This window comes from Panthera leo, chromosome C1 (assembly GCF_018350215.1).
Source record: "Panthera leo isolate Ple1 chromosome C1, P.leo_Ple1_pat1.1, whole genome shotgun sequence".
Lineage (NCBI taxonomy): Eukaryota > Metazoa > Chordata > Mammalia > Carnivora > Felidae > Panthera > Panthera leo.
In genome coordinates, this window is record NC_056686.1 from 84,568,611 (window position 1) to 84,582,800 (window position 14,190).

A 14,190-nucleotide genomic window follows, 5' to 3' on the forward strand; every position below is an offset into this window, starting at 1 on the left:
CAATTCCCAAAATGCTCATTGCTATCACTTTGGCTCAAGCAACCACCATTTCTCAACTGGATTACAGCAATAGCATCCTACCTAGTATCACTGCTTCCATCCTTACAAAATATGCTAGGTCACGTCACTTCTCAGTTCAAAATATCTCCTGGCTTCTCACCTCACACAGGATAAAAGCAGAGTCCTTACAGTGTTCTATGGGACCCTGTGTGGATTGAACCTGTTACATTTCCAAACACAAACCACAGTGGCCCTGGGGCCTCCTAAAAGGTATAGTTCTGCTAGGTATAGTTCACCTTAGGGCTTTTGCACAGACTTCCCTGGATATGTTCTCCCCACTGGCATCCTCATGGATGACTCCCACCCCTCCTTGGAGGCCTTGTTCAAATGCTCCCTACTCATTCTAAATTCCAAATTGCAACCTTCTACTCATTAGCAAACTTTATTCTTCTCCCTTGCTCTATTTTCTTTCCATTGCACTTATCACCATGGCTGTCATAAAAATGTACCTCCCAGACATCCAACTACAGGAGCATAACTGACAAAGGGTCCCAGCTGTTGCACCCTGAAATCCAGCCTTACGTTTGCGTCAAGACCATGCCTCTCAGGAGCTACTCCCAGCTAATGGCTGAGTACGGCAGGAATGCTAAAACAGTCTCGTTTCTGGGAGACACAGGCCCTCTCTGGTAGCTGACTTTGGCTCCAGGACTTTCTGATGGCCTTTCCAGTCTGACTTAGGCTGCACTGCAGATCAGGCTGTTTCCACTCAACTTTCTTTTTGTCTGTCCCTCACTGGAGTCAGACTTGCACCCCAGTCTAACCAGTCTCCCAGGCTTTGCCAGCTCCAGCCCTCTCTGCCTACCTCCCCCATCTTCTCTCATACAGCCATTCTCCTAATAAAATCCATTACTTTTAACCCATCTTGCCAATTGTTTCTCAAGGAATCCAACTAACGTAATCACCTTCTCACCTATTCTGTTTGCTTATTATCTTTCATTGCCTACCAGAAGAGAAGTTCCAGAGAGCTGAAATTTTGCTCATCCTTGTATCCCAAACACCTAGCACAGTGCCTGACACATCATAGGTGCTCAATAAATATGTGCAGAATTAATGAATAGCAAATGCTCTAAAAATATTAGCAATTACCAGCTAAATAAATGAATAAACACATCACGATAGAAATCAATTGTCACAACTCTGCTCCCTCCTAAATTCCTTGGTCTTATTTTATCAAATCCTCCCCTACACTAGAAAACCTTTGGGCTCTCCCAGAGCAGAAATGAGATTTGAGCAGTAAATTGTTTTTAGGAAAAGATCCAGACTAATAATTGGATGACCGCCCATCCGTTCTGGGCAGCAAACATGCAATTTTGACTGAGATATTTATCACTACTGTTCTCTTGGATTTAATTTCAGCAAGGACCGACATATAAACAAAAACAAAAGGTTTGAAGGTTTGACTTTTTTTAACTTGAATATCCATCAAATAGTAACCAAAGTTGGCCCATGCCTAATCAATTTTCCAATTCTCTAGCTTTCCAAAATGTCTCACTTGAGTATGTATAAACAAGGACAAACTATTCTCGAGTATGATTTCAGACTCTTGAAATTGGTGGGTTTCACCTAGGGCTCTGTGGCTGGGTAGCTCCAAATGACAATATGGAAAAGTATTTTCTCTCTAGGGCCACTAAGTTACTCCAGAGCTTCCCACGGAGATCTGCCGAAGGGGTCTGTATCCAGCTGTAAGTGCTCTGGGAGCCAGAGGGAGGAGGAGGATGGATGGAGCTCCAAGTCTTTCTCATAAAGACTGATATAACCTTCAGCCTGTGTCTCACCTTGCCCTGCTTCCTTGGGTAGGCTCTGGTGAACGGGTATTATAAAGTCAGCCAGCCCATTCTGGTTTTTCCATTCATAGCTATGACAAATTACATCTCTGAGCCTCAGTTTCCTCATTTTTAAAATGGAGATAATAGCATCTATCTTCCAGCACCTTGTAAGACATACAGTATGTGAAGCATTTGTCTATAGACAGTACTCAATAAATATTAGCTATTAATTATTACAATCAACAACACAAAGGACACTAAACCGTATGTTCACTATTTGGCTAGTCTTTTTAACCTGTTCAGCTGAATGTTGATATGAAGGTACTTGATAGCATCCAAACACGTAACAATGAGGTAGATGATAATTAGGGTTTACTACATCAAAATTTAATCACAGGAATCACAGGGGAAAGAGAACAAAGTCAATTGTAAAGCTTCCAGCCTCTGCTAAGAGTTTCGCTGGACTTGACGTTCTTTTTCTAAAGGGCAAGGGAACACCCACACGATTTTTTCGGACTGCATGAGTTACAGAATGTCTGGTCACACTTTCAAGGGCTCCCTCCTTTCTCTTGCACAACTGGTGAGGTCAAAATGGGCACCTTCCTGAAAGCTGAGAGTGTCATTTCTGAATAAGGTCCAAGAAAGAACAGCATCCCATGGAAATCCATGACAAGAAATAACCAAGGGCGGTACTTGACGTTCAAATCTCACTGAACACTGCTGGTGGGCCAAGAGTCCCGTTAACACCTTTGATTTCTCCATGACCTAAAGATTCCAAAGTTTGCTAAAGCAGGAGAAGGAGGGAGAAGGAAGGATGATGTGATGTCAGTTTCCCAGTATATTAAGTTCTAAAATGACTGCAGAATTTATTATTATTATCTGAAGCCAATCAGAGGAAGAAAGGCAAGCAAGTGGCCTAGGCAAGTAAGGTGAGGCTCTGTCTTTGTAAACTCTGGAGGAGGGTGCAGGTAAACTCTGTACAAACACACACAGACCCACACAGAGATGGCTGTGTGTTGCTAGAGCAGAGGCTGATTAAACACTCAGCTCATGGGCCTTCCTGTGCCACTCCTGGAAAATAACGAGTTGGGTAAGGAACAGTTAATAAGAAAATGTGACTTGCTAACTGTGCACATTACAACAAAGAGCTGGCAGCTCCTGAAGGAAAAGGGCTGGTGCGGCTGCCGTTCAAACTTGTCAGTCAGCTCTCGCCAGCAGCCTCAGGGTCTGCCTTCCCGGCACACTCTCATTACATGTGTCTGTCTGGCCTGATCTGTACATCTGCTCAGAGACGCTCCTGCCGAGCCGGGGATTTCTGCCTTCCTCCACTGGTGCAAAGAGCTTCTCCTCTGTCACCCCTCTCCTCTCCCCAAGGAGGCTCCTGCTTTATGGTAGCTTTGGACTTCCTGCGCCGTCTGCCTGCCCTTGACTTCTAGAATGGAAGAAGCTGAGCTGGTGAAGGAAAGACTTCAGGCCATCACAGTAAGTCTGCGTACAGTTATAACTCATGGAGGTGGTTGCTTAGGGGAACAGCAGACACATTGCTAGTGCCCCTGCCGCTGAGCCCCTGTAAGTGGAAAAACAGAACTGTCATCCTTCATGGACATGCCTCTGTCGCTCTCTTAACCCTTGTGACCCTCTATAATTCTTGGGCTTCGGAACCTGAGTGCAGGGCAATGTTCTTTATCGTCGCAAAAACTGTGCCTATGTGGTTAGCAGCAGTCAGAAGCTATGAAGGCAGCTCAGTTCACTGACATTCACCTTCTATGTGCCTTAAAAATACAGGTTTTCTCTCAGTTGGTGTTTGCCAGACATTAGATCAAAAAGCAGGTCCCCAACTTAGAAACTTTTTTAAATGGTTAATACACCAAAAAAATTAAACTCTTTTGAAAGGGAAGAGAGAAAGAAATAAAACAAACAACTTAAAACTTTTTATTTGTAGTGTGGTAGTATGTTCCAGAAAAGTCTCACAGGATGAAAACGAATGTCGCTGTACTTAAACTAAGCATTAAACAAGAGAAAAGTAGGTAAAAGCACGTATCAGGTTAATTCTTTGATATCAGTTTTCAGCAGAGTCACAAACTGAACAAGCTCCTGAAGGAATGCAGTTGTATGCAAGGCAATGGATTTGGAAAATATCTTGTTAATACCGGGAAGGAAAATAGTGCATTTCTTATGTCTGTTCTGGGAAAGAATCAAAGCAAGAAATAAACTACTTTCCTTAAATGACCCAGCTTTTTTTTTTTTTAATTTTATAAGATCCTGTATTTGGCAGTAACCTGTAAATCTGTGGCACAGTCATTTATGATTAGCTATAATTTGTGACAGAATTTTTTAACAACTTGGAAATCCACATTCCAATTTCTCAGCATTTTCTGCCACTGAAGTTAGCTGTCAGGAAGAAATGAGTACTTTTAAAAAATCGATGCAAAATCAAGGTAGGTAGGAGGATATTATTCTTTGCTCTTCCAATTCCCATAGCATAAATAATAATGTTACCCCAAATTTAGAATTTTTATTAAATGGTTACAATGTCTCAGTTCCACCCAGAAAGGATTCAATACGTTGAAACATTTTCTCAGCCAATAGTAAGGAACCAGAAGTCCAGAAGTCCACCAATAAGGCTGGCACTCTTCCATAAGACGATGCTTTTGAAATGTCTAACTTCTAATTAGTACACTTTCCTTTCGTCAGAAAACTTTGGTTTGGATCATTGTTTGTTTTGTTTTGTTCTTTTTTTTTTTTTTTTTTTTTTTTTTTTTTTTTGTCGTTAAGCTCAGCCACTATTTCAGCTGTCAGGCTTTAAGGGACAGGAACTGGGCCCTGTTCTGTTGTTTTTGGCATGGGCTTTGTGCATTACAGCTGTTGTCTAAAGGTTACTTTATTACACTGTGTGAGTTGTGTGGGCACAGGCTCAGCCTTTGCTTCTACCTCCTAATTTACTAAACTATATCATGTAGCCAATGAAATACACAAGTAGCCCCTTGTGTATTTTCCTTTTTTGAATTGTAGCACACCCTTCTTTCAGCCCTTATTACCTCCAGTGCCCCTTATAATGCCCACTGAAGCAGTACATGTTCTAAAGATACGACTGCACACAATTATTCAGGAAGACTAGGAATTTTCACTGAGGGCTCAGAATGCAAATAGAGGCATAATGCCTTACAAGCAGACAAGAGAGTAAGTAGTTCCTGAATGTATTGGTGTTTCCTTTTTCTGATGATTAAAACACACACACACACACACACACACACACACACACACACACACTCCTACTTTTTAATTACTCCATTTGGCCTGAACATATCCCATTATAAGAATTAAGCAAATCTCCAAAGTAAGATTACAAAGTAATTCTTTCTTCTTATTTCTTTTGAAATAAGAGTACAGAGACAGAGTACAAGAGCTGGGGAGGGGCAGAAAGAGGGGGATAGAGAGAATCCCCTGCACTATCAGTGCAGAGCACAATGCAGGGCTCAAACCTACAAACTGAGAGATCATGACCTCAGCCAAAAACAAGAGTCAGATGCTTAACTGACGGAGCCACCCAGGTGCCCCAAGATCACAAAGTAATTCTACCTTGGAAGTAATTTGTTTACATGAAGTTGTAGGGGGGAGAACCGGAAAAAAACAGTTCACGGGAATAAATTCACACTAGCCTCCACCTTACCAGGCTAAACCCAGTCACATTTGTCACAACCTAGAGGGGAAAATGGAGCAGTGGTGTGTCCATGGAAACAACACATCCACTCATCTGCCTCCTAGAAGCCCTGGAAGATGCCAGCTTTATCCACCCTTGCCTTACCAGGAAGCCACCTCAGAGCTTCCCCATCCTCCAGGAAAATGAAAACATACAGCATCCAGAGAATTTGCTGGGGCTGTTTCACTTTTGGAAGTACTTAAAATCTTCCAAATCTCTGACCTAAACTGGAGCTCAAACACAGTCTTCTCATTTTAACTGTTTTCCTCCTATTTCCTTACACTGAAACAATGTTTGTATACTTCAGAAACAAAATCATAAGACTATTCCAGGGTATGCAAACACAGCAACTCACAGACTTTGTTAGAAAAGAAAAAAAACTTTTTATTACATTTTTTTTAACGTTTGTTTATTTTTGAGAGAGAGAGAGAGCAGGGGAGGGGCAGAGAGGGAGGGAGACACAGAATCTGAAGCAGGTTCCAAGGTCCCAACTGTTAGCACAGAGCCTGAAGCAGGGCTTGAACCCATGAACCACGAGATCATGACCTGAGCCCATGTAGGATGTTTAACCAACAGAGCCACCCAGGCACCCCGCAAAAAACTTTTTTACACTCTCTGATCTATTTGATTTTTATATTAAAATTTGTTCCTCCATTTCCTGGCTGTGAAATGAGATGATCTTCACTGTTTTATTCATTCCACCTGGTTTGGGGTGTCTAAGAAGTCATTATTTCTACTATAGGGAGTTGAAAAAACAAATTTATATGCCTATAACTTGACAGAACCAAGGGCCAGTCTTCTAGTTTCTCTAAAAAAAAAAAAAAAAAAAAAACAGATTAAACACAGTAGATAGATGGAATGTGGCATGTAGGCTCTCAGACTGAAAACTCATTTACTGTAATAGTGCCATTCATTTCTCACATCAGTATACTGAATTTAGATTGTCAGAAGTCTTCTCAAAGACTTAGAGAATAAAGAAAAAATGATGAAAGTACACAGAAACGATTGTTAAAGGACAGTATATCAGTTCAGGTATACCAAATATGGATTCTATTTTGCACACTGTCACATTTTTCCTTCATTACTTTCTCCATGTACCAACTCTTCCTTTACTGAATTAATGGTAGAAGTATCTCTTAGCCAAAGAGTTCAGTTTTCAGCTACAACTCAAAAATAAGACTACTTCAAATTGATTAGGTATTACTTTGATTGGTAAGTCTCTTGAGGCTCTTTTCAAGTTAGTACATATTTTAACAACTACCTGATTTTTATACATAGAGCTATTGAAATAGACTAGTAATTTGAAATTCACTTTTAATATTGCTGGGATGGGGGCACCTGGGTGGCTTAGTCGGTTGAGCATCTGACTCTTGATTTCCACTCAGGTCATGATCCCAGATCTCAGGGTCGTAGAATTGAACCCCACTCAGGCTCCTCTTGGGATTCCTCTCTCTCTCTCTCTCTCTCTCTCTCTCTCTGTCTCTCTCTCTCTTTCTCTCCCTCAAAAATAAAAAAAGTAAAAATAAAAAAAAATATGCTGGAATGGATGACACCAATATCTCCAGCATTCTCAGGAAGAGTGGGATGAAGGACTGACTGTTATCCCCCACACAGCTCCTCTCTGGAAGGAAACTTGGCCCACAGTGAAACCAGTGAAAAGACCCAGGTGAACTCCCCACAGAAACAGAAAGATCCCCTTACAATTAGTAATATGCTCTTGACATCCTCCTCTGCGAGGAACGCATTATCTTATCTCCATTCCTACTATGACCTTAGAAAATTCTGTTCCTAAATAACATGGGGACACTCAGACTGGAAAACTCCTAGATGTTAAACTGGCTAGAGATCATAAAAATAGCACTGTTTGGGGGCTGAGCCCTGAAGAATTCGGAGAACTAGAATCAATCAATCTTTTGGAGAACAGACCTCAATGGGAGAAAGGGAATAAGAATAAAGCTCACATTTTTATCCTCATCAAGGCTTATCTTTAACTGCTAGGAATGTGGGCAATCAGCTCATTCTCTCATTCCTTGATTCAATTAATGGTTATTGAGCACCTACTGTGTGCCACGCCTTATGCATTTAAATGAAAGGAAGTGAAATAAGGGCACTAGGAGTGAGTTGCAGATCGCAGGGGCACTAGCACATGGGCCTCACGGAGAGGGTGACATTTAAGCACAGGTGTGAAGGAGGTGAGCTCTGTCAAAATTTAGACAACAGGAATAATCACAACAAGCACCTGCCTAGGATTGACTCCATTTGGAAGGGAGCCATGAAAAGTCCTGACACTGGAATTTGAGCAACAGTGCCAGATTTGCCGGCCAAAGCTGCTCGTGACGCAAAATAATAAGGAGCTCTCACATTTCCCCAGGTCCACTCCCTATTTCTTTCCACTCCCAAAGCATTTTTTCTGGACTTGTAAACATAGGAATTTGGGAGGCAGAAAATTTTTTGCATAAAACAGAAATCTACCCAATACAAAGACCAATATTAAAACAATAACAAACACAGGTCCTGGCAGGTTCTAGTTGTTTCTCTAGTGTGTGTGGCCCGCCAGTGGACACTGCCCCTCATCTTGTTTCCTTTTTGTCAATATCTGGGACCTTCTAGCAGTTAATAAGACAGTTAATGGCCTCAAAGCGGGACCTGCTACATAATTTGTGGGGCCAGTACACAGTGAAAATCTGGGGACCCTTGTTCAAAAAGCATTCAAAATATCCAGATGGTGTCAGCACAGTGTTAAATGAAGTGCTGGGCCCTTCCCAGCATGGTGCCAAGTATGTCTGGACAGGTCACTTGCCCAAGAAACCAGCCTCCTGGGCCAGCCATACACATTTTTTTCCCTCTTCATTCTGTCAGGGAGAGTGAAAATGAGAGCAAGCAGCCTGGATCTTTGCTGAAGGTATACCTTCATGTGTACTGGGATCACTGAACTATTTAGAGTTCTAAGGACTTTCTAAAATAATAATGGCTAAAATACATTGTGCCAAAGTATCTCATGGTTAAAACAAAGTTACAGGAAGAACTTCTAATTTGTCATGAACATCTAAAGACATTCACCTAACAATGGTACGTGGAAATGGAAGAATCTCCTATATAAAGAAGTCCTGTGCTAGAATATTCAAACAACAACAACAACAACAAAACCCTGCACAATTTTCCATGGTGCCATACTGAAATTGCATGTTTCTTCCAGAGAGGGAAAGGTTTCTTCAAACAATATGTGCTGTGCCATATTTCTTTGCCAAACATAATAGCCCACCCACAAAGGAGAGCATGTGATGAGGTATAATAACTTTGATAGTTATTAAGGAAACTGCTTTTTGATAACAGGGTGAGGTTTTTCCAGTGTGCTACAGAATGATAATGCTACCTTGCAAAGACCTCTACTGACAAGGATCCCCGAGAACTTTCTTAATATTACTGGATGGTAAAAAACAAAAGCTGCTTCTTTAGAAAACTGTGATCAATAAAAAACAGAGGCTAAGTAAGCACTGAAGTCTAACTAGACCGTAAACAAGTGCAGCATAGTTCTGGCTGAAAGTCAAACAGGGTTTCTACTTCCTCATCTCCAGTCTCAAACTACCTAGTTTCTCTTAAAATAAAGTCCAAATATTTTCACTTATTTCGATGACACTGGTGCCTTTTGGGAAGAGGGTCCCTGAAAAGTTACTGCCTCAACGAGTTCCCTCATCAGGAACCCTGTAGGATGTCTACTTTCCTAAGACACCATAGGAGCAGGTTAAGTAAGATCTGTACTTCACAGGTTGTTTGGGGTTTTTTTGGATTTTTTGTTTGTTTGTTTTTGTTTTTGTTTGTTTGTTTTTTCATAAAACTCCAGTGACAGAGTGGACTCAGTCAAGCCATTAGAGACATAGAACCAGGTTATTCTCTGAAGCTCTGAATGGAAATCGAAACTGGTTCCTGTCCTAAGCACCAAGTTTTCAAAGTATAATTGCATCTATGATTGATAGAGGGGATGCAACATATGAAAATGAGCTACAACTGCTGCTCAGAATCAACCTATACTCACAGATCTACAACATAGAGGACATCTCATAAGTGAAAGAATTCCAAGATTAGTAACAATAATAACAGCATCTATTCTTACATGGTGCTTAGGCTTTACAAGAAATAAAAATAAAGCTTTCATATCTATATCTCATTTGTCCAAACATCCTAGGAGTATTTGCAAAAGCAGGTGTCATCATCCCCATTTTGTAGGCGGAAAACCTAAGACCATGAAAAGTTAAGGGATTAGTGAAATAGCACAACTTGAGTCCATTCTTCTGCTTGTCAGAGTCTTTGACCACAGCATCACAATTAATTCTAAGAAACATCAAAACCACAAACCTCACCCCATTTAGAACTTCCTCTGTGGTTCCCTCTCAATAGAGTTTGAAGGGGAGCAAAGAGAAGAGTCTATGGAGGTTCTGCTTCACTTAACCACATTTTTCACTTAACCACATTTCTAACCCTAAGCAGTCCTGCAGCCCTGACAGTCTCCTCTGCTTTCCTCAGTTCGCCGGGAGTACAAGCAGAAAAAATGTGATGCAGTTTCAGATGCATTTGTAATTGATCAACAGGGCTGGGACAGCATCATTTCCCAGAGCATCCTGTACTCTAAGCCTTTGTTACCTTCTCCCCATCCCACTTCCATTACACCAGTCTCTTCCCTCCAGCCAGGAATTATTTTTTATTTGTTTTTAAATTTTTTTAACATTTATTTATTATTGAGAGACAGAGCATGAGCATGCGAGGGGCAGAGACAGGGGGAGACACAGAATCCAAAGCAGGTTTCAGGCTCTGAGCTGTCAGCACAGAGCCCGACCTGGGGCTCGAACTCACAAACCACAAAATCATGACCTGAGCCAAAGTCAGATACTTAACCTAAGCCACCCAGGCGCCCCTTTTTAATTTTTTAACGTTTATTCATTTTTGAGAGACAGAGAGACACAGAGCATGAGCAGGGGAGGGGCAGAGAGAGAGGGAGACACAGAATCAGGCTCCAGGCTCTGAGCTGTCAGCAAAAGCCCAATGTGGGGCTCGAACCCCGGACTGTGAGATCATGACCTGAGCTGAAATCAAGAGTCAGCCGCTTAACCTACCGAGCCACCCAGGCCCCCCTCTAGCCAGGATTTCTTAAGGCAGGGACACCACTGCATCTCACACAGCTCCCCAGCACTGCGCTCAGCACTAACTGGAGCGAAACCAGCAACCATCGTGAATGAGTAAATGAATGAATGAACGCCATCAAGCTGAAAAAATGTTTTTTCACTGAAAACAACAACCAAGTTTACCATTGCCCTTTGATTATTGGGGGTGGGGAGGGGGAAGGGGGCTTGATTTGTGTTTTTTGTTTACCCTTGTTTTGTCACTATTCATTAGAACAAACAAGAAAGGACAAAGGAATAAATGAGTAGACCACAAACTGAGTTCTTATTTAGAGATCTGTCAGAATTTGTTGCCAGGCTAGAAAAGAAGACTAAAGTTACTAAATAAAATGAGGTTTAGAAAATGTGTGCTTTTAATTCACCCCATAAGGAGTAGTGATAACCACATCCAATTCCCATGGATAACTTAAAAGTTAGGGTATTTCAGAACTGGATGCAGAGAGAAGCATAGAACCAGGAGAAAACCTAGAGATTTCTCATTCTAACAGAAGAAAACTCAGAGAATGTCCACATTCTCATCCTCGCTATGCCATGCTCCAAAGATGCTCACCCAGCTTCTCCTCAAACACCTCCAATATCAGGTGTATCAATACCTCCCCCAATACACTCTACCATTCGAGAAGAGCCCTCTGTGTTAAGAGTTGTGACATACTGTGCTAGAATCTAGTTTCCTTAAACTCTCATCCAATCCTCATGACTCCAGTCACTGAAGCCATATGGCTTCATTTTCTTGATTTCAATCATTGTTCATATCACGGGCTCATTCTAGACACTCTTTGAAATGTCAGTGTCACTCTTAAATTTGGTGTTCAGAGCTGAACAGAACACTCTGACCTGTGCAGAATGCTTAGTGCTATGACATCACTTGTTTGGGGAATTGTATTTCTACTGACAAATTTTGGAAGTGATAAGGAGTGGTATAAAAAGCATCATTTTTGGAGTTCTAGAAAATTAGGTTCAATGCCAGTTCCAACACTAGACCAACCATGTGACTTGGGAAAATTAATAAACCCTCTAGTCCTCAGCTTCAGTGTCTGCAAAGTTAAGAATAAGTACTAACTTAAAAGTTCAGTAGTCAGATATACAATGAATATACAAAAATCAATAGCTTTCTAAAAAACAAGAATTACTCAGAAATGTAATACAAGAAATATCCCATTCCTAATAGCTACAAAAACAAAAAACTGTTAAAAGCTGAAAATAGAGGCGCCTGGGTGGCTCAGTCAGTTAAGCATCTGAATTTGGCTCAGGTCATGATCTCGCGGTTCATTGGCTCAAGCTCCACGTCGGGCTTCGAATTCTGTGTCTCCCTCTCTCTCTGCCCTTCCCCCACTCATACCCTCTGTCTCTCACAAATAAATGGACATTAGAAAAAAAAAATTTTTTAAGGAATTAGCTGAGTAAATATAGTACATAAATGTATATGTATGTATATACATATAAAAATAATATATATGTATATATTATATATAATGGAATAATATGCAACCATTATAAACAATTTAGAAGACTTTAATGATATGGCACATCATTATGTCCATGATATATTGAAAAATAAGTCAGATTACTAAATATGTACAAAAACTCCAGTTTTATATGAGCTATAATATATTTTGCAGATATAAATCATATATAACAATACTGATCTCTAATTATCTCTGGATAATGATAATTACTATTAGAAGCAACGTTTAAAGTTCTATCAGAGTATATGGTTTTTTATTTGTTTGGCTGGTTGGTTGGATGGGGAGTAAAGAGGGATAAGGAATTAGTTGGGTTTTCAATTTTGTTCCTGTTGGAAATTAACAAAATAACTCCAAAGTCCAACTGGAATAAAAAACTACTGCTACTAATTAAGACATCTTAGACAAGAGCAATAAAAAAACTTACCCAATAAAATGGTAATTTACCTCATCAGCACATTATCTAAACTACGTAATATTAATACCAAAAACAATAATTAAAGAAACTATGCAAATAACCTAGAATCACACTCTAATGTACATGAAAAAATTAGTAAATGATGAAAGTCATGATAGTAAATGATAGTAAATGATAAAATTAATAAATTTTTAAAAAGCAAATCAATAGAAAAGAAATTCTTTGATAAAGCTTCAGGTTAGCCAAAAATTTGGAGAAAAAATTAGGTTCTTCCTAATTTATTTTAACCAAATCAATTCAGCTATTTTAAAGAGGCTTTTTAAAAAATCTTTAGGAAACTGGAAGAAAATATAGACAAATAATTACTGCACCTCAGATGATAAAGATATCAAATACATCAAGGCAATAGAGAACAAAAACTTTTAGTACTTCTAAAAACACCATAAATAAAATTTAAAGACAAACAAGAAAATTATTTACAACTAACATGACAAAAAAAAGTTGCTATCCCTAAGTCAAAGACCTTTTGCACATTGGTAAGTGAATAAATAATAGGTTTCACAGAAAAATGGGTAGACATCATAAACAGGCAATTTAAAAAGTAATTAATACAAATGGCCAAGAAAATTATGAATAATATTTGACCACACTAATCTCGGAAATCTCATTAAGACATCAAAGTGAGATGCTATTTGCTCTATTCAAATTGCTAAAGGATCTCTTACTTGCAATATTCATAAAAGTAGTAAGGGTGAGGTGATGGATACTGTTAGTAGAAATATAAGTTAAAACAACTTTTCATTGAAGTCTTTTTAGCTATTTGTATGAAGAATTTTTTCAATGTTTGTCTATTTTTGAGAGAGAGAGAGAGAGGGAGAGAGAGCATGCACACAAGTGCGAGGTGGAGAGGGGCAGAGAGAGAGGGGGACAGAGCATCAGAAGCAGGCTCTGTGCTGACAGCAGACAGCCTATGTGGGGCTTGAACTCAATAAGCCACCCAGGCACCTCTATATCAAGAATTTTTATAACATCCATACCCCTAGGTAACTAATTTTTAGGAACCTATCTTGAGGAAATAATCAGAGAAAAGTGGTCCAAATTTTACGTACAAGGAACTACATCACACAACTACTTATAATACCAAAAAATTCAAAACAGCCTAAGGGGCAGAAAAAAAGGAGGATGATTAAGCAACTTGTGATATTCTGAATAAAATTTAATATTTTTATTAATAAAATTTAATTTCATGAGAAATGATCATGACCCAATATTAGGTGCAAAAGGTGGAACACAAATCTGTGTGTGTGGGCCCCCTCGTGTGGTTTGCACATGCGTGTTTGTGTAAGGGTGTGCATCTGTGGTTTGAGTATACTGAGGAAAGAATGGAATAAAATGCACCAAAATGTCAATGGTAGTTCATTCTAAAGCAGTGGAGTTACGGGGGGTTTTTATATTTTTCTTTAAAGTTGTCTGGATTTTTTTAAATCTTCTACAATTAACATATTCTATAAAGTTCCATAGTTTACATTTATTAACAATAAAATTAATCATTAATTTGGGTCCAACATTCCTAACAGACAAGATCTTTTGAAATCTTGATTTGGTCATC

The 14,190-nt window shown here is 39.7% G+C and overlaps 1 protein-coding gene across 1 annotated transcript in view; it reads left to right on the forward strand.

Annotated features, from left to right (window-relative positions):
- Positions 1–2,810: 2,810 nt before the first annotated feature.
- Positions 2,811–14,190, forward strand: part of PALMD (palmdelphin) — a 50,503-nt gene continuing 39,123 nt past the window's right edge. Inside the window, exon 1 of the mRNA XM_042953014.1 lies at positions 2,811–3,308. Coding sequence (XP_042808948.1) covers positions 3,264–3,308 — 45 coding nt within the window. The 5' untranslated portion in view covers positions 2,811–3,263. The remainder of the gene's footprint in view (positions 3,309–14,190) is intronic.